Genomic DNA, 25,006 nt, shown 5'->3' with positions numbered 1-25,006 from the left:
TTGTGCAGTCGCTAGTACTTTCTCTAGACTTACCAACAGTTCGTCAAACGTGCACGCCCCTAAATAAAGGTCATCAACATACATAGTAAGGTGGTTGGGATCCACGTTTTCAAAAATGTCACGCAATATGCGTTGGAGCATAATCGTGCTGTTAACATGCCCCATGGGCATGGCTGTCAGTTGGTACATGGAATGCTTAAGATTTAGGGACGGTACAGAAAATGCAGTAAAAGGACGGTCTCAGGGTCTAAGGGGACCTGAAAAAAAGACTGCGATAAATCGAAACAGCAGTAGTACGTAGCGTCTGCTAGGTTCTCAATAACGTCCGCCATATTGGCTGGGGAATCCCGGATTGGATGGCAGGCAAGATTGAGTCTACGTAAATCCAAACAAATGCGCAGATCGTCAGAATTAGGTTTTGGAACTACTAGAATATTATTCCGAGTTGCTGAATTGCTTAATTCAATAATGCCCATCTCTAATAATTTCAGTACTTGTTGTTTTGCCCTAGGCCGTAATCGGTGTGGCACCGTAAACATCGGGGATCGAAAGGGTTCTCTAGATTTTAAGTCAAGAGTGGCTTCATATGCATCTATATGGGAAAAATCAGTGTCAGACCATTTGAAAACACTGGCATATTTAGTAAGCACATCCCTTAGTTTCTGTTGTTGTTCATTACTCAACTCTTTGTTAATTTTGAATTGTTGTGAATCAATAAGGTGACCAATTTTCGCAAGCCGTTCTGTTGTTTTCTGTTGTGCATGCTCAGCCGTCGGTGTAAACAACTTACGTACTGTGTTTACATGTAGCGACTCAGGAATGTCTGGTAGAACAGACGCAATAGCCAAAGGCGTTCCCTTGTGAAAGTGTTTGGGCGTGGAAGCCAAATTTACAACGGGAACCGCTATGTTGTCTGTACTAGCTACTGTGTGAGCAATAAAACAACGTTTTAGGTTGCTGTTGATAGGTGTATGTATGTGAACAGCACTGAAATTGACACCTAACGGTATATCAAGTGGAATGAAAACAACTGAGCGTGGAGGGACGGTTGTGGTTTGTTTACAAACCAACGTAAAGTGTTGATTCGTCTGCACTTTCGAAGCAACTGCAGGAGGCAATTGAGTAGAGCCTACGGGTATATTCTGATCTGAATTTGGACGACAGCCAAAATGACGTAATGTGAGTGTATTGTTCTGATATTCAATTACGGCTTGATGAGTTTTCAAAAAATTATTAGCCAAAATAATAGGAAATTTAGGAATTGGAATAAGCCTAAATAAAACCGTAAATGATTTTCCGGCCAAATTAATCTTAATGTATGCTGCATACTTAAGCGATAACGGTTTCTCGCTTATACCATACAGATTTGTTTCCATCTTAAATACAGTCACATTGCGTGGTAAGGCTGTCCACGGTAACAGGGAGCTCTCTGCTCCTGTATCAATCAGAAAACGGCGTTTTACGTTCCCTATCGAACCCTGAACGTAGAATAATTGGCCTTCAGACTGTAGTGGCAGGGTGAGAATGGTAGGAGATAACGTATCATGGTTAGGGACTGGCGGTTGAGATGGACTTGAAGAGGCTGGCTCAGGAGCTGAAGGCTCCTGAGGCAAATTCAGTTTTTTGGTTCGGGGACAGGTTCGAACGGTTTAGGTGGTTGGGCTGCCGGGGGAGGGGGATGGGGTGGGAAAGCGTAAGGAGTCGGTGGGGGATATCCGTAATACGGATAAGGCGGGGCATACGGAGGGTATGCCGGAGGAAATTGCCCATAATAGGCGTGGTAACTATCATTGCCTTTTGGAAATGTATTATTATGCTTCTTCTTCTTCTTCTTCTGGTTCTTTACTTTGGCCTGCTGGGCCGAGTTCGATTCCTTGTTCTTGTTACCCTGTTTGGTTTTTGGCGCAGGAGGCTTATCGTGCCGATGATTACACTTAGCACAATTGGTACATGCTTCCTGGCTTCTGCGGTGATCCTGCTGATAGGATGGAGCAGGAGAAGTTGCGCGGGGGGTGGGGGGTCTGGATGAAGTTTCTGCAAAATGTACATGAGCCTTATGGGAATTGAACTGAAGCTGTAACTTGTCCAGCTTATCCATTATTTCGGCGTATGGGTCTGCTTGCCTAACCTGGGGAGTAGAATATACAGTGGGGTTGGCAGTAGCTTGCGGGGCCACTGGGGGAAGCTGAGGGTCACATGACACGACCCGCTGTTGTTCCGCTATGCGCTGGTGTAATAACAGGTCGGCTTTCTGCCTGGTAAATGCTTCCTTAATTAAGGCATCAAAATTCGCGAACGTCTTTTGAGAAAAATAATGCATGTGTTGGGGAAGCATAGCAATAACAGCATCTGCCATAAAATCTTTAAAGGGAAGGGTGGGATTGTACTTATCTGCCAAGAACTTCTTCTCAAATAAGTAGTGCGTTAGTGGTTCGCCCGGGGCTTGAACTCGCGATCTGTAGGCATTAAGTGCTGTTAATGGTATCTGACAAGACCCAAATTGCTCCTCAAACGCTGCTTTCAAACCCGCCCAGTCTTTGTTACGTAAAGACTCTTCCTGTGTCTTGTACCAATACAAAGGCGGTCCACTTAAGCATGTGGGAAAGATAGCTTTAATCCGATCGGGTGTCCACGCGTTGATCTCGGCCAAACGTTCAAAATTTGCCAAAAATCTATCAACACTTTCAGACGGTCCATCGGAAAATACATCTAAGGAGACAGGGGGAAGGATCATGGAAACCGGTGTTGCACTATTAGACCTACTTTGTGATCGAGTATTAGCCATAGTTAACTAGTGAAAGTAACAAAAGAAAGGATAAAAATTGCACTGAGAGCGAATCACAAGTTTAAGTATTCAACACTACACATAGAAATAAGGCTTATGCATTACACATAATTATGTTCAGGCAGTACAATCATAAGTCCTCTTATTCATTTCGGGGAGCCATATCACAGATAAAGTGATAATCTATTTCACAGATAAGAGATTGCTCTAGGAGTGTACCCCATTTTACGAATGTGTGTAAGGATGCTGTAGGAGGAAGTGATTAAAATTTCAGACAAATGGCGTCAATGTATGGCCGGCAGCGCCCTCTCGTCTGTGATAAGAGTGATACCACACAATTTCAGTGCATGTCGCAGGGAGGCAGTGGATAGTGGTCAATTGAAGTGGAAACACACAGGCAAGTCCCAGCATGCCTCGTCGAAGTCAATAGGTACAATATATGCAGTTCAGTGAGTTCCAACGGGGCAGAATAGACGGCCAACGGGAAGTGGGTTTGTCGTACCGCGAAATTGCTGCTCATATAGGACATGCTGCGACGACAGTGATGCGTGTGTGAAAACTGTGGACAGAAGAGGGTCATTCAAAGCGACGGGCAGGAACTAAACCACGCAATGTGACCACAGCACGGAGTGACAGACACCTTGTCCGAATGGGCATAATGGACCGGACCGCGGCATCCACAACGTTGGTTCAACGCTGGAGTATTTAGGGATTTAGGATTTAGATTTCTGAGCTTTCGGCATCTAAGGCCATTTAGCCCGTCACGTTTGAGGCTTACGTCCCTCGTTGAGCACACTATCCGGGGAAAGGGAAGGAAGAAAGGATTGGGGAAGGAAGGAAGCGGCTGGGACCTATAAGTTAGGTACCACCCCGGCATTTGCCTGGTGTGAATGAGGAAAATCCAGGAAAACCTCATTCAGAGTGGCTGGCCTGAAAAAGCGTTTTACACTTTTTCGACCGAGTGCCCCCACCGGGAATCGAACCCGGGACTACTCGCACCGAAGGAGAGAGTGACGCTGGAGTATTGTCACGGGTGTTGTCATGTCTGTGTCGATTGTTCGACATCGTTTGCTGAAGGCGGGACTGGTGGCTTGCATTACCGTTGCCACGACTCTCTTTGACTAGAAACTACAAACGCATAAGATATATGGGCATGCGAACACCATCACTGGCGTGCTGAAAGCAAAATATTGTGTTTTAGGATGAGTCCCGTTTCAACCTATCCTACAGAGATAACTGTATACGCGTACGACGCTACCGTGGTGAGCGCAATTTGTCAGCTTGCATCGTTGAGCGTCATAGCAGCCAAATGTCCAGTGTGATGGTGTGGGCGAAATTGGTTAAAACGTGCGATCGCAACTCGTACGTATCCAGGGCAATTTGAACAGCAAACGGTATATTGGTGAGGTTTTAGAGCCCAGGGTGATGCCATACCCACAGGCAACTCCAGGCTCATATTTCAGCAGGACAATGCCAAGTCACATGTAGCAAGGAATGTGCAAACTTTCTTTACAGAACGCCAGGCATTACTACTTACGTGGCCTGCCCGGTCGCCTGATATATCACCCATCGAGCATGTCCGGGAAATAGTTGGACGCAAACTTCTTTGTCATGGTCCGCCATAGGCAAATCTGCATGCGTTGTGGGCTCGGATATAAACCGCGTGGATGAACAATTCCCTAGAAAGATATCCAGCACTTTCTTGATTCCATACCAGGACGTATAGAGGCTCTGATTTCAGCATGTGGTGGATTCACATGACACTTATTTTTCAAGGTCATAGGCGATCTAAGATTCTGTAATTCTAACAACTTGTATCTTGCCCTCTATCTAATCTCGGGAATAAATTTCATTGTTCTGGCATAGGTTTTTCTGGGTGTTGCAATTTTTATGAACAGTAGTGAAGAAAACCTTCAGTCACTAAGAATACAAACTACACAATTTTGTACATGAAAACAACATTATATGTTTGTTTGCATTGAGGCTTTAGAAACAAATGAAATATACGTAATTTTAAAAAAACAGCAAACAAACAATTAACTGTTAACAGCGACCAATACTGATCAATATGGGTTTTTTATACTATACCTACGACCAGGCAATCGTATCTGAAATGGGTCGTAACTTGACAACTTACTGTATTATTATTAGTAGTATTACATGTATTAAGGCTTTACCATTGGACAAATACTTGTATCACAGATAGAAGGTACTCTATATCACAGTAAGGGGATTACTCTAGGAGTGTACCCCATTAATAGTATCAGGTTAGGTAGTATCTATTTATCCATATCTGTGCTTATCTCGGTAATGTAGTATTTACTTACTAAGTGAGTACTAATATTCACTTAACCTTACGTGGGAGAAAGGGGTTATAATTATTTATGAGAAACAATGACTACTCAATAATCTACCTTTTGCTATCTCATTTTATTATGTGATTTTATCTACACAAGATGTGGGTGTGACTCCTACAGGGCTATTCTATACCCGATAATGACTACGGATTAATATGTGAGTCACCCACTTAAAGAAATAGATTATTAACATTATCTCAATGTTTTAAATAACAGGCGTAATTATCCATCAGCGATACATAGATTGATATGCAAATCAAAGAGTGTATAGCATTACAATGGAATACTGCTATTATTATTATAATTGTTACTGTTATTATACTACTACTCGGGTTTATCATAACCTTCGGTTACGAGGACTGTGAGAATTGCATTGCCTGACCATACTGACGTGTGAAATTAAGAAAAACCATAAGATATACAACTTACATGTTCAGATCCATCAATACTGCTGACTTAACCTAGAAGCGTTAAGACGAGACTCTCGCGTATACTCGAGACGAGACTAAACCGCGTTTATAGATGCGAGCCTAGACCGACCGAGACTCGATCTAAGACTGAACCAAACTGAACACCCTGGTTTAGAAACCAGTAGTTTTTATATTTGCCTTATTTGTTATTTTTCTTTCTCGTGTCCTTCCGGGCCAGTACATTCTAGACTATGAAATAATAGTTTTGTGACGTATGCATGGAAAACACAGTTTTTACACTTTCACTGAAGAAATTGTTTTGTCGTATGGGTATTATTCAGTTTCCTGGTGTCCTTCTACCTGTTTTTGACCAAACCAATAATAACTTATTTTTCACTTTGGTATTTTTCCGGGTGACATTCACTTTTAATAATAAAATGTATGATCTTTGAAATTATAAAAATTTCGATCAAACTCGATGTTATCGTGATATTCCCCCACTTAAAAAAATAATACTGAGCAATCCTGTAATGGATGCCCAAAGTTGTGAATTTCGATCATAGTTCGTTGGTCACCCTGTATAAGGAGTTCAGCAAGGCACTGGAAAACACTATGTGTCGTGAAACTCGTGAAGCACACTGCCTATATACTAGATGCAACGTCAGTTTCATGCCTAGAATGCTTGGTGCAGGGACATAGGGAAGAAGAATAACATTACCTAGCCATTGGTACCAAGGGTGGCTAATAAGGCATAAGGTTGTAATAGCGGTGTACATGCAGCGCTAACCTCTTTAGTACAGTGACTAATCTAAAGAGTATGTCCAAGAAGGACGAACAACCTATGATTAAATGTATCGATGGGATCCAGAAGAGTAAAGCGTTAAAAGTTGCATATCAATTTACATTTATACATGGTAGAAAAAAAGGATTGTCTGACTCGTATGGCAGGCAATGGATTATCACACCCGTTAATCATTATATGCATGTTACAGATATGAACAATATAAACACAAAATAAATATATATATACATATATATAACTTAAAATAAATCAACTAAATAAAGTAAATACATAGATACATAAATATCAGGGGAATGTTGTATATTCCACTGGTTTTTCCTTGAAGCACAAACCTTAGCCTTTGGAAATTAATGTGCATCCAAGATGCACCTGTAATTCCCTTTCAGTGCAATCTGCCATGAATGTAAACGTTAATGCAGGCAGAAAGAGTTAAAGGAAGGGAAATGAAAGGTTAATAGGCATAAGAGAATGTGATCAGGAAAAGGGAGATAGCATACGGTTTTTAGTTGTTTTTTTTTTTTTTTTTTTTTTTTTTTTGAAGGATAAAACGAATAGAAAATACCACCACCAACTAATATGAGAGAATATTTACAATGGTGTTTGTGAGAAATATCTCGGGCTAAGCAATGAATCCATAGGAGGAGATGCAGGTCTGGATGGAGTGGTACATGAATCAGGTACAGGATCGTGTGGCGAAGGTGTTGATACACGGTGTCCTTCCAAACGTGTTAACAGAAGGCGCTCTTCCCCATTGTTGTGAGTGGAAGAAGCATGTAGGCGAGGATGCGTGAACTGTGACGTAATATTCGAATTATAGAATCTGGAACGTGGTTTGGGTCTGCCATATCGACACCAACAAAAGCAAAAGATAATGGATATCACACATCCTACAGTACCCACGGCACTGATAATTGTAACCAGAGTTACCATATCGAAGGGGGTTTGGGCCCTCACGGGATGTACTGCAATAAGGCCAAAAACAGAGACGAGCCACCTGAAAGGGAGAAAACGAACTCGTCTTACAGGTAGTCTACAATTGAGCTATTAAAACGAAATGCAAATTCTAGTTCTATGTTTTTTTTTTTTTTTTTTTTTTTTTTTAATATATGGCTGGCCTTATGGCATACAATAATTTACTTCCCAAGAGTTAGCTGTACGGGTTGGAGGATCTAACACAGTTAATTTTAGTACAGAAGAATTCGTTGACCTGGTGAAGGTCAAGGTGGGAATTCCTTCTTGGCAGGATGGCCACCTGACTGGCGCAGGATTCACTGATGCGTGCGAATGCACTTGCATTGTGAGGCTCCTGACTACGACCGTAAAAGATCAGGAAGGAGGGGGAAACCCTGAGTGAAAGTATTTCCCAAGCTATGCAAATCGAACGGGGTCGTTTATTAATGTAATTAGTGTAGTGTGTGCTGATCACGTTGTGGGGACGATGCTCGAAGAGGATGGCTTGGTAAGTACTAAGATACTATTAACGTACCTTCGGTTGGGCGCGACGCGAAAGATATTCTGTTTTTGTGTTTGTATATGAATTCGTGTGTTGTGTTTGTACACACGAAAATGTGTCTCGAGAAACCGTGGGAACAAATGCATTCAGTTGAGTGAGAGGCAAGGAATGTAAGTTTATTGCCACGGGAATGAGCTTACTTATTGCCGTATCTATTTATGAGACGTTCTCATTTTTTTTTTTTTTTTTTTTTTTGCATAGAGAGAAAGAAGAAATGGGTGGGTCTGGGAATAGGGCTACATACAACCTATGTTGTATTTTCCTGGGGATATTGTATAATTTTTTTTTTAACTCGGAAACTCAGCCTATGCTGAAGTCTATCTAAATCTTTCTCCTTCTTCCGAAAGAAATGCATTTGTTACCTAAAAGGGTTTTTGAACTACACGGAAATTATGTGTAAGAAACCGAATGGAGGATATATCGTTGTTATGCGTAACAGTGTAGTATATATATTTTGTTAGGGGGGGGTCATGTTAATCAAATGAATGAATGTCCCGTGTAACCGTATAGTATTTTTTATGCGATTACGTGTTGTTCACCGAGAAAAGATGCAAAATATTGGTTAGAGAATTTTGTATTTGTTTGTAGTTACTTTCGCATAGGAATTACTCAAATATTGATCGGAGCGAGGGAAGTGTGGGAAATAGCATATGTGAGTATAAAGTATATTAGATACTGTAACTATTATGTTGACCATTTTGGGGGTCAATGTGGTGGGTATTCACTCGAGATTCCAGGGGGACCAGAGCCCTTAAAATCTCAGGGGGACCAATGTCATTGGTACGCTCGTACAATTCGGGGGGGCCCAAAGCCCTTAGAATTCAAGGGGGCGCATGTCTCCCTTGAATTATCTATAGTTATAACACAATCAAACCTTTAACAGGGAACAAACTCGTTCTGTAAGCAGTTGTTATGTTGGAAAATGCATCATAGGATGACATGAAGCGTGGTCCAATTGTGAAGTACCGTGATGAACTTACTGAAGCACGTGGGTATATGCCTAAGTTTTGCCAACAATTGAGAATAAAAGTAAATAATATAACGTATGGAAGTCTAAATAAGTGATTCCTTGTATGAATAAATGCATCATATATGCGTGCGTAAGATCATTTGTCTCTGAAAGGGAAAGAGGGGGGTAACATACGGTAGTCTACGAAGCGTGTAGGATTACTCGTAGAACGAATATCTGCACAAGCTGCATATACACTGAGATGTGTCCGCATTAGGTTTAAGAACCTAAGTAGGCAAGTAACACTCAATAACAAGCTGGGTCATGAATTAGTGACGAAAATGAAATCAATTACACCTGGATTAGAAAATCAATATGGCTGCTACGCGTATGCACGCTGGCGTGGACCAAGCAGTCATTATGTATAAGTGTAAAAATGTGCATGCAATGGCTGTAAATAGTCATTTGCTCCGTTTTCGTCTACGAATAACCCACATGGGAGGGGCCTGGGGGGACTACGGCACTAGATAGTGGCGGAGATAGGGGGGTAGACACGGGTAGGTGGGGTTTGCGGAAGCTCAGGATGCTAAGGCAGGGTATGATATATGTGAAAACAAGAGACAAAGTCGGGCGTTTGAGCATATATATGTATATATATGGTGCATTTATACATGGGAATGCTACACGATTACTCTGCTACCAATGAATGTAGTTACAGATATTGTCTGTACTTCGTCTGAAATTCGGGACTCGGATTTTCATCCGGTATATACAGTTTCAGACGTGATTTTGCTATTGGGACCTGTTGACCGTTCATTAAGACCATATATGAATTACCATCTAGGCGGCTGTGAATTTCAAAGGGGCCATCAAATAGTTGTTGAATACTCCTGCAATCACCGGGTTTGGCATATATGCGTTGCACAACGACTTTTGATCCAGGAAGAAACTCTGTCGGTTGCTTCTTAGAATGCAATTTTTCGCGTTGCCGTTCAAATATTTGATTCCTTCGGTATAACACGTAGTCCCGCGTTTCCCGTGCAAGAGTTAGCCTCTCGTGATTGCTTAGTTCTTGGTCGGGTGCATTAAGCACACGATCAATAATGAACGCAGGTTCGATACAAAACAGGATCGAGAAGGGACTGACGCGAAGTTCCGTGAGTGGTGTCTTATTTACACTAGCAGTGGCGGTCTGTAGAAAGTCCGGCCATCGTGCGTGTTGTTCCTTGGTAAGGAAACGCAATGCATTCTGGATGGCTCCGATTCGATTCTCAGCGTGCCCCAAAGTTTGATGATGGTGGGGGAGGGCGTAACGAACTTCTACCCCCATACTTGCTAAGAATTGCCGCGTTTTTGTGGACGTGTGGGATGTTTGTTTGTCCATAAAAAGGAGAGATGGACAGGAGTAGGGCGTCACTATATGGTCCATAAAGAAATTAATGAAAGCTTCTGACGTTGGGGATCTTACAGGTGCAGTAATAACAAACCCACTGGCATGGTCTGTCGCCAAATAAAAGTACTGATATTGATCTGGTTCGGAAGCGATTAACTTCCCGGCCAAGTCAATGGAAAAGCACTTGAAGATAGTGTCGTGGGGTAGTTGTTGCACTGTTTCGACAGACGGTTTATACGATCTTTTAAATAGAGAGCATTCGTGACACCTGGCTAATTTTCGATATAGCCATTGTTTCATCTGCGGGAAGTAATACTTTGATTTAACTAGCAGATGTAATTTGGTAAATCCCGGGTGGGTTAATGAATGCGTGTGTAGTTCATCAAAGATCGAATCCCGTAATCTGTTAGGAACGCAGAGTACTAGTCTGTCGTTAGGTATGGCCTTGATTTTCCTATACAGGATACCATTCGAAATCGTGAATTGCTTTTTCCATTGGTTATATTGGCGCTGAGAGGTATCTTCAGTTTGTAAGGCGCGTATAATCTTCCCTAGAAATGAGTCCTGGCGCTGTAGTTCACCTACATCAACTCGTTTGTCGAGAGCCAGCATTTGGTACTCATGCGGGGTTTCTTCCGCTTCCGCTATCGTTTCGTGTGTAACCGGGAGTGGGTTCCTACTCATCATGTCTGCCAATCCGTTCTTGCTTCCGGTCAAATGTTGATATTAAAAGAGAATGTGCTAAAGAAATCTCGCCACCTCAGTAATTTGGGACTAAGGTGATTCGAGGTTTTCATGGCTGTGACCGCTAGTGAGTCGGTGTAAATGGTGAATTCCTGTCCAATTAAATATTATAGAATTTTTTTAGCCAAAATAGACCGCATATAATTCAAGCTCATAGATGGGTGGGGGCGTCTTCCTTGGCGGATGACGGGATGATGCAAACTGCACCGGGTGCCAGTCAGCATCAGAGGCGCGTTCTGTAATAAACAGGCTCCGACGCCAATTAAACTGGAGTCTACCACCAGGGCATGCTCCGTATCTTGGGTTGAGTATATCTGAAGAAGGGGTGGGTTAGTTAGAGCCTGGCGCATTTGTTGAAATGTACTCTCGCATTCATCTGTCCACACCAATTTCTTCGGAGATCCTTTTAGAGCTTGATAAAGCGGTGCTAGGTTCAGTGAGATATTGGCAAAGAAAGTTCGAAAGAAATTCACCGAGGCCAACCAAGACCGTAATTGCTTGACAGTTTGGGGCTTGGGGATGCTCAAAATAGCCTCAATTTTAGCTGGGTCTGGTTGAATATTACCTGCTCGGATTATAAAGCCAAGACATTTTAGTGTTGTCACACCAAACATTGATTTTTTGAGATTGAACAAAACCGAGTAACGTTGTGCAGTCGCTAGTACTTTCTCTAGACTTACCAACAGTTCGTCAAACGTGCACGCCCCTAAATAAAGGTCATCAACATACATAGTAAGGTGGTTGGGATCCACGTTTTCAAAAATGTCACGCAATATGCGTTGGAGCATAATCGTGCTGTTAACATGCCCCATGGGCATGGCTGTCAGTTGGTACATGGAATGCTTAAGATTTAGGGACGGTACAGAAAATGCAGTAAAAGGACGGTCTCAGGGTCTAAGGGGACCTGAAAAAAAGACTGCGATAAATCGAAACAGCAGTAGTACGTAGCGTCTGCTAGGTTCTCAATAACGTCCGCCATATTGGCTGGGGAATCCCGGATTGGATGGCAGGCAAGATTGAGTCTACGTAAATCCAAAAAATTGCGCAGATCGTCAGAATTAGGTTTTGGAACTACTAGAATATTATTCCGAGTTGCTGAATTGCTTAATTCAATAATGCCCATCTCTAATAATTTCAGTACTTGTTGTTTTGCCCTAGGCCGTAATCGGTGTGGCACCGTAAACATCGGGGATCGAAAGGGTTCTCTAGATTTTAAGTCAAGAGTGGCTTCATATGCATCTATATGGGAAAAATCAGTGTCAGACCATTTGAAAACACTGGCATATTTAGTAAGCACATCCCTTAGTTTCTGTTGTTGTTCATTACTCAACTCTTTGTTAATTTTGAATTGTTGTGAATCAATAAGGTGACCAATTTTCGCAGCCGTTCTGTTGTTTTCTGTTGTGCATGCTCAGCCGTCGGTGTAAACAACTTACGTACTGTGTTTACATGTAGCGACTCAGAATGTCTGGTAGAACAGACGCAATAGCCAAAGGCGTTCCCTTGTGAAAGTGTTTGGCGTGGAAGCCAAATTTACAACGGGAACCGCTATGTTGTCTGTACTAGCTACTGTGTGAGCAATAAAACAACGTTTTAGGTTGCTGTTGATAGGTGTATGTATGTGAACAGCACTGAAATTGACACCTAACGGTATATCAAGTGGAATGAAAACAACTGAGCGTGGAGGGACGGTTGTGGTTTGTTTACAAACCAACGTAAAGTGTTGATTCGTCTGCACTTTCGAAGCAACTGCAGGAGGCAATTGAGTAGAGCCTACGGGTATATTCTGATCTGAATTTGGACGACAGCCAAAATGACGTAATGTGAGTGTATTGTTCTGATATTCAATTACGGCTTGATGAGTTTTCAAAAAATTATTAGCCAAAATAATAGGAAATTTAGGAATTGGAATAAGCCTAAATAAAACCGTAAATGATTTTCCGGCCAAATTAATCTTAATGTATGCTGCATACTTAAGCGATAACGGTTTCTCGCTTATACCATACAGATTTTGTTTCCATCTTAAATACAGTCACATTGCGTGGTAAGGCTGTCCACGGTAACAGGGAGCTCTCTGCTCCTGTATCAATCAGAAAACGGCGTTTTACGTTCCCTATCGAACCCTGAACGTAGAATAATTGGCCTTCAGACTGTAGTGGCAGGGTGAGAATGGTAGGAGATAACGTATCATGGTTAGGGACTGGCGGTTGAGATGGACTTGAAGAGGCTGGCTCAGGAGCTGAAGGCTCCTGAGGCAAATTCAGTTTTTTGGTTCGGGGACAGGTTCGAACGGTTTAGGTGGTTGGGCTGCCGGGGGAGGGGGATGGGGTGGGAAAGCGTAAGGAGTCGGTGGGGAATATCCGTAATACGGATAAGGCGGGGCATACGGAGGGTATGCCGGAGGAAATTGCCCATAATAGGCGTGGTAACTATCATTGCCTTTTGGAAATGTATTATTATGCTTCTTCTTCTTCTTCTTCTGGTTCTTTACTTTGGCCTGCTGGGCCGAGTTCGATTCCTTGTTCTTGTTACCCTGTTTGGTTTTTGGCGCAGGAGGCTTATCGTGCCGATGATTACACTTAGCACAATTGGTACATGCTTCCTGGCTTCTGCGGTGATCCTGCTGATAGGATGGAGCAGGAGAAGTTGCGCGGGGGGTGGGGGGTCTGGATGAAGTTTCTGCAAAATGTACATGAGCCTTATGGGAATTGAACTGAAGCTGTAACTTGTCCAGCTTATCCATTATTTCGGCGTATGGGTCTGCTTGCCTAACCTGGGGAGTAGAATATACAGTGGGGTTGGCAGTAGCTTGCGGGGCCACTGGGGGAAGCTGAGGGTCACATGACACGACCCGCTGTTGTTCCGCTATGCGCTGGTGTAATAACAGGTCGGCTTTCTGCCTGGTAAATGCTTCCTTAATTAAGGCATCAAAATTCGCGAACGTCTTTTGAGAAAAATAATGCATGTGTTGGGGAAGCATAGCAATAACAGCATCTGCCATAAAATCTTTAAAGGGAAGGGTGGGATTGTACTTATCTGCCAAGAACTTCTTCTCAAATAAGTAGTGCGTAGTGGTTCGCCCGGGCTTGAACTCGCGATCTGTAGGCATTAAGTGCTGTTAATGGTATCTGACAAGACCCAAATTGCTCCTCAAACGCTGCTTTCAAACCCGCCCAGTCTTTGTTACGTAAAGACTCTTCCTGTGTCTTGTACCAATACAAAGGCGGTCCACTTAAGCATGTGGGAAAGATAGCTTTAATCCGATCGGGTGTCCACGCGTTGATCTCGGCCAAACGTTCAAAATTTGCCAAAAATCTATCAACACTTTCAGACGGTCCATCGGAAAATACATCTAAGGAGACAGGGGGAAGGATCATGGAAACCGGTGTTGCACTATTAGACCTACTTTGTGATCGAGTATTAGCCATAGTTAACTAGTGAAAGTAACAAAAGAAAGGATAAAAATTGCACTGAGAGCGAATCACAAGTTTAAGTATTCAACACTACACATAGAAATAAGGCTTATGCATTACACATAATTATGTTCAGGCAGTACAATCATAAGTCCTCTTATTCATTTCGGGGAGCCATATCACAGATAAAGTGATAATCTATTTCACAGATAAGAGATTGCTCTAGAGTGTACCCCATTTTACGAATGTGTGTAAGGATGCTGTAGGAGGAAGTGATTAAAATTTCAGACAAATGGCGTCAATGTATGGCCGGCAGCGCCCTCTCGTCTGTGATAAGAGTGATACCACACAATTTCAGTGCATGTCGCAGGGAGGCAGTGGATAGTGGTCAATTGAAGTGGAAACACACAGGCAAGTCCCAGCATGCCTCGTCGAAGTCAATAGGTACAATATATGCAGTTCAGCGAGTTCCAACGGGGCAGAATAGACGGCCAACGGGAAGTGGGTTTGTCGTACCGCGAAATTGCTGCTCATATAGGACATGCTGCGACGACAGTGATGCGTGTGTGAAAACTGTGGACAGAAGAGGGTCATTCAAAGCGACGGGCAGGAACTAAACCACGCAATGTGACCACAGCACGGAGTGACAGACACCTTGTCCGAATGGGCATAATGGACCGGACCGCGGCATCCACAACGTTGGTTCAACGCTGGAGTATTTAGGGATTTAGGATTTAGATTTCTGAGCTTTCGGCATCTAAGGCCATTTAGCCCGTCACGTTTGAGGCTTACGTCCCTCGTTGAGCACACTATCCGGGGAAAGGGAAGGAAGAAAGGATTGGGGAAGGAAGGAAGCGGCTGGGACCTATAAGTTAGGTACCACCCCGGCATTTGCCTGGTGTGAATGAGGAAAATCCAGGAAAACCTCATTCAGAGTGGCTGGCCTGAAAAAGCGTTTTACACTTTTTCGACCGAGTGCCCCCACCGGGAATCGAACCCGGGACCACTCGCACCGAAGGAGAGAGTGACGCTGGAGTATTGTCACGGGTGTTGTCATGTCTGTGTCGATTGTTCGACATCGTTTGCTGAAGGCGGGACTGGTGGCTTGCATTACCGTTGCCACGACTCTCTTTGACTAGAAACTACAAACGCATAAGATATATGGGCATGCGAACACCATCACTGGCGTGCTGAAAGCAAAATATTGTGTTTTAGGATGAGTCCCGTTTCAACCTATCCTACAGAGATAACTGTATACGCGTACGACGCTACCGTGGTGAGCGCAATTTGTCAGCTTGCATCGTTGAGCGTCATAGCAGCCAAATGTCCAGTGTGATGGTGTGGGCGAAATTGGTTAAAACGTGCGATCGCAACTCGTACGTATCCAGGGCAATTTGAACAGCAAACGGTATATTGGTGAGGTTTTAGAGCCCAGGGTGATGCCATACCCACAGGCAACTCCAGGCTCATATTTCAGCAGGACAATGCCAAGTCACATGTAGCAAGGAATGTGCAAACTTTCTTTACAGAACGCCAGGCATTACTACTTACGTGGCCTGCCCGGTCGCCTGATATATCACCCATCGAGCATGTCCGGGAAATAGTTGGACGCAAACTTCTTTGTCATGGTCCGCCATAGGCAAATCTGCATGCGTTGTGGACTCGGATATAAACCGCGTGGATGAACAATTCCCTAGAAAGATATCCAGCACTTTCTTGATTCCATACCAGGACGTATAGAGGCTCTGATTTCAGCATGTGGTGGATTCACATGACACTTATTTTTCAAGGTCATAGGCGATCTAAGATTCTGTAATTCTAACAACTTGTATCTTGCCCTCTATCTAATCTCGGGAATAAATTTCATTGTTCTGGCATAGGTTTTTCTGGGTGTTGCAATTTTTATGAACAGTAGTGAAGAAAACCTTCAGTCACTAAGAATACAAACTACACAATTTTGTACATGAAAACAACATTATATGTTTGTTTGCATTGAGGCTTTAGAAACAAATGAAATATACGTAATTTTAAAAAAACAGCAAACAAACAATTAACTGTTAACAGCGACCAATACTGATCAATATGGGTTTTTTATACTATACCTACGACCAGGCAATCGTATCTGAAATGGGTCGTAACTTGACAACTTACTGTATTATTATTAGTAGTATTACATGTATTAAGGCTTTACCATTGGACAAATACTTGTATCACAGATAGAAGGTACTCTATATCACAGTAAGGGGATTACTCTAGGAGTGTACCCCATTAATAGTATCAGGTTAGGTAGTATCTATTTATCCATATCTGTGCTTATCTCGGTAATGTAGTATTTACTTACTAAGTGAGTACTAATATTTACTTAACCTTACGTGGGAGAAAGGGGTTATAATTATTTATGAGAAACAATGACTACTCAATAATCTACCTTTTGCTATCTCATTTTATTATGTGATTTTATCTACACAAGATGTGGGTGTGACTCCTACAGGGCTATTCTATACCCGATAATGACTACGGATTAATATGTGAGTCACCCACTTAAAGAAATAGATTATTAACATTATCTCAATGTTTTAAATAACAGGCGTAATTATCCATCAGCGATACATAGATTGATATGCAAATCAAAGAGTGTATAGCATTACAATGGAATACTGCTATTATTATTATAATTGTTACTGTTATTATACTACTACTCGGGTTTATCATAACCTTCGGTTACGAGGACTGTGAGAATTGCATTGCCTGACCATACTGACGTGTGAAATTAAGAAAAACCATAAGATATACAACTTACATGTTCAGATCCATCAATACTGCTGACTTAACCTAGAAGCGTTAAGACGAGACTCTCGCGTATACTCGAGACGAGACTAAACCGCGTTTATAGATGCGAGCCTAGACCGACCGAGACTCGATCTAAGACTGAACCAAACTGAACACCCTGGTTTAGAAACCAGTAGTTTTTATATTTGCCTTATTTGTTATTTTTCTTTCTCGTGTCCTTCCGGGCCAGTACATTCTAGACTATGAAATAATAGTTTTGTGACGTATGCATGGAAAACACAGTTTTTACACTTTCACTGAAGAAATTGTTTTGTCGTATGGGTATTATTCAGTTTCCTGGTGTCCTTCTACCTGTTTTTGACCAAACCAATAATAACTTATTTTTCACTTTGGTATTTTTCCGGGTGACATTCACTTTTAATAATAAAATGTATGATCTTTGAAATTATAAAAATTTCGATCAAACTCGATGTTATCGTGATACTTGAAAAAGAAATGAGAATACAATTTCCCGGTACACCAATTATTTATTGATTTTAGAAAGACCTACGACTCGGTTAGGAGAGAAACATTGTACAACAGTCTTACAGAACTTGGAATGCCGAAAAAGCTAGTTAGATTAATTTAGATATGTTTAAATTAATTCCAAAGTAAAGTCCGGGTAGCAAAATTCTTGTCCATTAGCTTTCACATCGAGAATGGCCTGAAACAAGATGATGTGCCATTATTATTTAACTTTGCCCTGGAGTATGCTATAAAGAAAATCAAAGACAGCAACCAGGGCCTAGACTTCAATAGTATTCACGTTATGGCGTTTGCAGATAATGTAAATCTGATACGGTATGATACGACAAGAATAGGAAGAAATGCAAATGTTTTATTACATGCTTGCAGGGACATTGGTTTAGAAGTAAATGCAGAGAAAACTAAATACATGGAAGTTCGTAGGGATCGTAATACTGTAAATTATGGATGTGTTAAAATATCATATACATTTATACGACTCAGCTCGGTTTTTACGAAGCATTTGCTTAGATGGGGAGGGGAGTAGTGGATCATATAAACGCAACAGTAATTTTATTTACAGAAGATGCGTTTAGTTAATTTCCCTTTGATAATTTCTTCCAGGGCCGGACCAAGGACCGGGCAACCCGGGCAACTGCGCGGGGCGTCACAGTTAGGGGCGCCAAAACGAGCATCATAAAGTAAATTTTATAACGTGTTTTCTACTAACTTTTTGGTTTATATTCTAGTAAAGTAGCGTCAATTACATCATCGTTTTCCATTGCACCATGGAAGAAGAGAGTACAATATAGTACAGGACCTACATAAAAAGTGTTATTTATATTGCTGTGCATAAAGCACATTCAACATATGTGAAATGTATTTATTGGTATTTCACGTTATTAGAAAAGATATTACATAGTCGGATGTATGGTAGAATTACTTCTGATGTTATTGATACAACAAAACAATTTACAATATAGCAGTAATCATGTTACCATTAGTACAGGGTGAGTCATAAGTCTCCATACAAGATGACTAATGTTTATTTTTGATTTTCCAGGTAGTAAGTCTCCATACAAGAACTAATGTTTATTTTTTTATTTTTCAGGTAGTAAGTCTCCATACAAGATGACTAATGTTTATTTTTTTTATTTTCCAGGCAGTTGAACCAAAGTGAAGAAGCGAAAGAATGCCACTTACGAAGGAAGAACGTATTGACATCATTCTGTTGGCTGGTAGTGGTACCACACGTCATGTAGCACGTACGTTCAATGAAACACACAGAACGCAGATAACCCATGACACAGTGGCCAAACTCATTCAGAAATTCAAGAGGACAGGTTCTGTGGCCGACGAACCTCGATGTGTAAGACCGAAGACGGCAACAAATGAAGTTACGTCAACAATAGTGCTGGCAGCGATGGTTAAGAGTCCGAAAAAGGGAACCTGACGCCTCTCTGCAGAAATTGGTATCAGCCAAAGCAGTGTCATGTGTATCTTGCATACTAACAAGTGGCACCCATTCAAGCTACAAATGTTGCAGAAGCTGTCAGAAGACGATTCTGATCGCAGGGCAGAGTTTTGTGAATGGGCACTAAACATGTACCATAGTGATCATGATTTCGTTAGTACCATCCTTTTTTCAGATGAGGAAATTTTTTATGTTAGTGGTGAGGTGAACAGGCAAAATGTGAGATACTGGAGTGATAACAACCCACATTGGATGTCTGAGTGCAAACAGCAAGGTGCAGCGAAACTCATGGTGTGGTGCGGGATATGGGGTAACAGGATTGTTGGCTCTTTCCATTGAGTTCGATCCCAGCTCGCGCCGTGTGAACTTTGTGGTGGACAAACATCGTGCTCGTGGGTTTTCTCGGGGTTCTCCCGTTTCCTCCCACTTTCTTCATTCCACTATTTCACTCATTTCTCATTATCACCGTCTCCTTTAGCCTAACCGGCATAACCGTGGGACGTTAAACTTAAGGATTTCATTTCATTTTTCTTTCCATTGAAGGAAACCTTAACGCTAAAGGTTATCTTGACATGTTAAAAAATGACATCTTCATGTCAATCTTGGATGAGAGTGGGGACTTCCCTGCATTTTTTCAGCAGGATGGAGCACCACCCCACTGCGCCGATGGCTGGACCAGCAGTTCCCTGGGCATTGGATCGGGCGATGTGGTCCGGTGAAGTGGCCACCAAGGTCACCAGACCTCACTCCCATGGATTTTTATTTGTGCGGCCACCTGAAATCGATGTGTACCAGGAGAAAATTCGGGATTTGGATAATCTTAAACAAAAAATCAGTGCAACTTGCAAACAAGTAACAAGTGCAACATTGACAAATGTTCGTCGGAATTGGTTGGAGCGCCTGTCATTTTGTCTCGACATGCAAGGGAAACATGTGGAACATATTTTATAACTGTAGTGTAGTATTATCATCATTTGTATGGAGACTTATGACTCACCCTGTAGTATTCAATAAATGCTGTTCGATATTGTTTTTTTATACATATCGGTACATAAAGAATAATAACAAATGCAACTGATACCATATAGATATTTTTTAAGTACTAAATATACCTATATCATGTATTTGGATATTAATTATTCTTTTTGAAAAATGGGTTTAAAATATTAAAATCACTTAAATCAAATGTAAAATATAGGCTAGGAGAAAGGGAACCGCCAAAAAGTCACTTTGCCCGGGTGAAAATTTTGCCTTGATCCGGCCCTGATTTCTTCTTACCGGATTCTTCAAGAAGAAGGTGTATACTATATTGTAATGATTCATGACTTGTGGAATAAAGTATTAAATCAGAGAGAAAAGAAAAGGAATATTACAAAATGACATAACACGTAACTTAGTTTCAAAAACGGCTGTTAACAGACACGTAATTAAAAGTTGAGATGTGAAAAAGTGAAATTGTCTATCTATAATAATAATAATAATAATAATAATAATAATAATAATAATAATTAGAAAATTAGAAAAATGGGTACCTAACTGAAAGTTGAGGTTGTAAACAGTAAAAATGCGTACCTAATTATAAACTGAGATCTCTAAAAGTGAACGAAATTATCTGATTGAAAGTCACATGTGGCTTCCTTTTCTTTTCTAAGATATATCAGCTGTAGCCTTAGAATACACCTTCATAATGTCTCTGATGAACACAATGATATATTGCCGAAACTAACACAAGTATTTAACACAGTAAACCTTCGGGTCATGACCCCTTCCTTCGTGAACTTGGATCATGAAATTCATCAGTAGTTTTGCGAACAGTATTTCCCTCAGCTTATGAACGATATATCAGAATACAAACGTATACACACGCCTGTACCCACAATTCCACGCGCTCAGTAGTTTTCGCGCGTTTGCTGTGAACTATATTTGTCAGAGCGTTGTTTCCACGAAATTTATTTTTTTGTTCTTTGCCCTTCCTATTATTTTAGCCTTCTATTAAGAAAGAAGATAAAATTAGTGTTACTTATTTGTCTTCAATTAACGATAATTTTATTTTTATTTTATATTATTCAACACTGAAGAACACTTACAACTGCATATATACCCAGTACCTTGTTTCCTCGGTTAAAAGTAAACTAACTATATGGCCGGAATCAAAAGGTTCAATTCCGCATTCACAAAAGCACTTCTGTGACTTGTGTCCTCAGCCAATTGGATCCAGTTTGTACTCCGTATTCCTATTTCTCAGTTCCATCTTAATATTGTGGCTAGAATGAATTAACTGTGTTTACATTAATTTCAATCGGAAAATCAATTTCGGTTAGCGAACATTTAGATTCGCGAACAACGTTACGAAATGAAGTAAGTTCATGACCTGAGGGTTCAAGGTACTTTTGCTTTGGTCAAATTTAAGAGTTTTACTCAATAACAGGTGCACAATTAGAACGTTACAAAATATTCGAGTCCAACATTTTCCTTACAATATTGTTTTTCTGTGGTGTAAATATTACTTCCAGGGTACTAATGAAATATCACCATCCTCCCTAAAAAGTTAAGAGATTATTAAGATTCAATTTGAATATTAAGAATACTTTTACTTTGTATTCTATACTTACCACATTTGCCTGAGCAAGTGACATTTCTGCAAGAGCTAGTTCCTTCAGACTTTTCAAGGTGGCATGGCATTTCTCACGGAAGACATACAGACTATCTAATGATTCAAGGCAGTCTATACAGATAACACTGATCAACGGACATTCTTTAGACACCTGTGAAATATAAGACATGTTCAATAGATTTAGATTTATCTACTTTTGATTACATTCTTATAATTCTACTACATACTTGAGGACAGTTTAGAACGCCTTTACCTAAAGTTTCCATATTTCTAGACTAGAAAACAAGAACACTTTGTGACAATTTACATTATATTCAAGTTATGCATTTCCTTCTTGTTAAAATATCAAAATTAAATTATAGGTAAGGTTCACCAAAGGTGACTAAGACAGTCGATTATGCCTATGAGCTAGGCACCGATGACTAATAAAACCGGTATTTTTAAAATTTTGTATGAATTATATTAGCTTATGTTTTGGATGGAAACTGGGATATTTGGTGTTTCGAACAATTACTGGAGCGACAGATGATGTAAATTCGAAGCTGGCCAGGTTGAACCGGAACATTTGGGGGCCCTCTCTTTACCCATACTCTTTGTCAGAAACAGCACAATCATAAGTACTCAATACTCTTGCTCCCAATGTTGCAACAATTTTTGGTTTAGATGTGTAGAAACAATAAGTTGTTCCTCTGACCGTGAGAAAAACCCATTGGAGAACTTTTGAGTCCACAGAATCATTACAAAATATATGATCTGTATAAACTTGTAATTAATCCGTTAAAAAAAATAACAATTAAATAAATTGGTTAAGTTATTTGTTAATTTTTAATTGATATTCGTTAACGATTAAAAACTTAATCGTTATTTTTTTTCTCAAAATCTATATGAAATGATATTCTACAAGAATTTTTTGCGGCGAATTTCAAATGCTTCGTGAGAGTTTTCACAGCAATAATTTGAAGGTTTTCCAAAGTGAACATTTTGACTTGATTGACTTGAATTTGACTTGAAGTCTGTGTCAAAGTTCTTTATTTTCAAAGGAAGGTAAATTAGTAGCTTTTAATAGTGATTCGTTTAACAAACCAAATGACTTCTCATACAAGAAAAAAAAAAAAAACTCCGGTGGTTACAATCTGCTTCGATGGTGAGGTTGTTCTAGATTTACCCACTCCCTAATTTTTGTGTTTCTTTGCATGAAATTATCATGTCTTGAATCCTTCTTTACAATCTTTAACAATATTCTGGTTAAAGACCAGAACAGCGGGTGATAATGTAAAGTGGCTTTGAGAAACTCAATAACAGTGTCAGGTACGTTCATGATAAAAGGTTCGTGATTGTTTTACATAAAAGTTTTAAGATTAAGAGAAGTTTTAACTACAAAAATTCTTACTACAGACAATGGAAAGTTAATTGTGTTCTAAATTTAAAAAAAAAAATGTGCCAAGACAAATCTAGATTTCGGTTCTTCCGTCCAGTTCTCACAAATTATATTAAGATTCTTTTTTCAGACAGCGAGCGCCATCACATACTAACTTGTAATAAGTATTCTATGAAGTTTCCAAACCAATGTTCATACATTTATCAGGTTTTGTTCATTCTATCATTAGTTACAGATACTGGTTTATGTCTGAATGATCATTCAACACTTACTCTCTTGACTCACACCTCTATTATCACGTCAGCGCAATCTCTCGCGTCCTTTCGCGAATGCCTTTCGCATTCATTGTACACATCTAATCTCTGTATTTCTTGGAGTATCCATAGTACGTTCCTTAGAGGCGACCTGTCACCCTACTTCTATAATAGTCATTTTGCAACTGTTTGCCTCGACATTTTATTGTCCCGCGTTTTCGAGCACCCGTAACATGGAAAAGGTGCTGTTTATGGCTACAAAGACGCTAATTTTGGTTTCATGCATAGTCACATCCCAAGCGTTGTAAATCGCGTGTTACTATGAACAATATTTTGTGCTCTTCCCTTTACATCTTTCATATAGAATTTGTCTGATCTCAAACAATCGAACAGAATTTGAACATCTCGTACGAGTATTTTATGGAAATATTCCCACCTCTTAAAAACACTGAAACACGTTTAATTACTTTAGATGAAAAGTCCGAATACCAAATTTCATGTTTCTAACTTCAAGGGATTCCGAGATATGGCCATCTTATTATAATTGTAATCCCACCCCTCTTTAATCTCACTTCTTCCCTTTCCTCCTAGGGCAAATATTAAGAAACGCTAAATCACGTATTATATTATTTAAAATAAAAAGTCCAAATACCAAATTCCGTAACATTTAAAGGATCCGAGATATAGTCACCTTGTTATAATAATTGTAATCCCACTCCTTTTTCCTCCCTTCTAGGTCAAATATCGAAAAAATGTTTATCATTGTAAATAAGAAACCCATACACCAAATTCCATGTGTCTTACCCTCAGAGATTTCAAGATATGAACACTTAATATAATAATTACCACCTCGATTTTTACTCCTCCCCCCATATTTGTCGAATTTCCAAAAATCCTTCTTTAGTGGTACTTTACGTCATAAATCTTAAGCACTGTCCAAATTTGATCTAGCTATAATAGTTTGGGCTGCGCGTTGATCAGTTAGTTACTCACTCATTCACTATGGATTTTTTTCTTTTATATATAGATATTACACTTTAAGAGCTTTTGCTAAATACTTTATCGGGTACGGAAGAAAACAAATATTGATGAAGGAATGCAGTCATGTGATGGTATTGTCGAGTTGAAAGTATTGCAGGTTAATAAAGGAAGAGGAAGATAAAAATAATAAGACGGATTGGTCAGTATGTTGTAGTTTCACTTTTTTTTTTTAACAGTTTCATAGTATGTAAGCTTTTCTCTGGACACACATGTGCTACAAACATTCCCAGACGCATGTGAGATTCTACATTCAGTTAAACATTCTTAACTCCGTATATGTTCGTTGTAGGGGGCAAAAGTGGATCTCGAAAGGTAGTGGCATGACGTCATACCGTCCCCCTGCCTATCTTTGCCAATTGTAACATTTTAGGAATTGGGGGGATGCCGTACTATTTTTTCGAAGTCGGGGTCGGCGTTCCTCCGGGTTTCCCCCTCACTTTGACCCTCCCCCCAGTTCATTGCTAAAATATTACTTTGTGTTTTGACTGAAATAAAGATTTAAAAAAGTACTATGCAGTGAAAATACTTTTTCGCCAAAATTGAATACAGAAAATAAGGTGCGCCGTATGTGCCGATAAGTTTCGC

General features: G+C 40.4%; 2 protein-coding genes across 18 annotated transcripts in view; both read right to left on the bottom strand.

The window, feature by feature from the left end:
* Nucleotides 1–25,006, bottom strand: part of LOC145664751 (uncharacterized) — a 248,516-nt gene that overhangs the window by 184,651 nt on the left and 38,859 nt on the right. For all 17 annotated transcript variants that reach the window (XM_081731648.1, XM_081731646.1, XM_081731653.1 and 14 more), the window contains one exon: nt 21,747–21,899. In XM_081731648.1, the coding sequence (XP_081587774.1) occupies nt 21,747–21,899 (153 nt within the window). The remainder of the gene's footprint in view (nt 1–21,746; nt 21,900–25,006) is intronic.
* Nucleotides 1,189–14,507, bottom strand: LOC145664752 (uncharacterized). The gene is made up of 2 exons (XM_081731665.1): nt 14,287–14,507; nt 1,189–2,759 (listed from the first exon to the last, which is right to left on the bottom strand). Exons 1-2 carry the CDS (start codon nt 14,379–14,381, stop codon nt 1,616–1,618), a joined length of 1,239 nt encoding a protein of 412 aa, XP_081587791.1. The 5' UTR covers nt 14,382–14,507; the 3' UTR covers nt 1,189–1,615.

This window comes from Thermobia domestica, chromosome 11, assembly GCF_964235325.1.
Source record: "Thermobia domestica chromosome 11, izTheDome1.hap1.1, whole genome shotgun sequence".
Classification (NCBI taxonomy): Eukaryota; Metazoa; Arthropoda; class Insecta; order Zygentoma; family Lepismatidae; genus Thermobia; species Thermobia domestica.
This window is presented reverse-complemented; position numbering and strand designations above follow the sequence as displayed.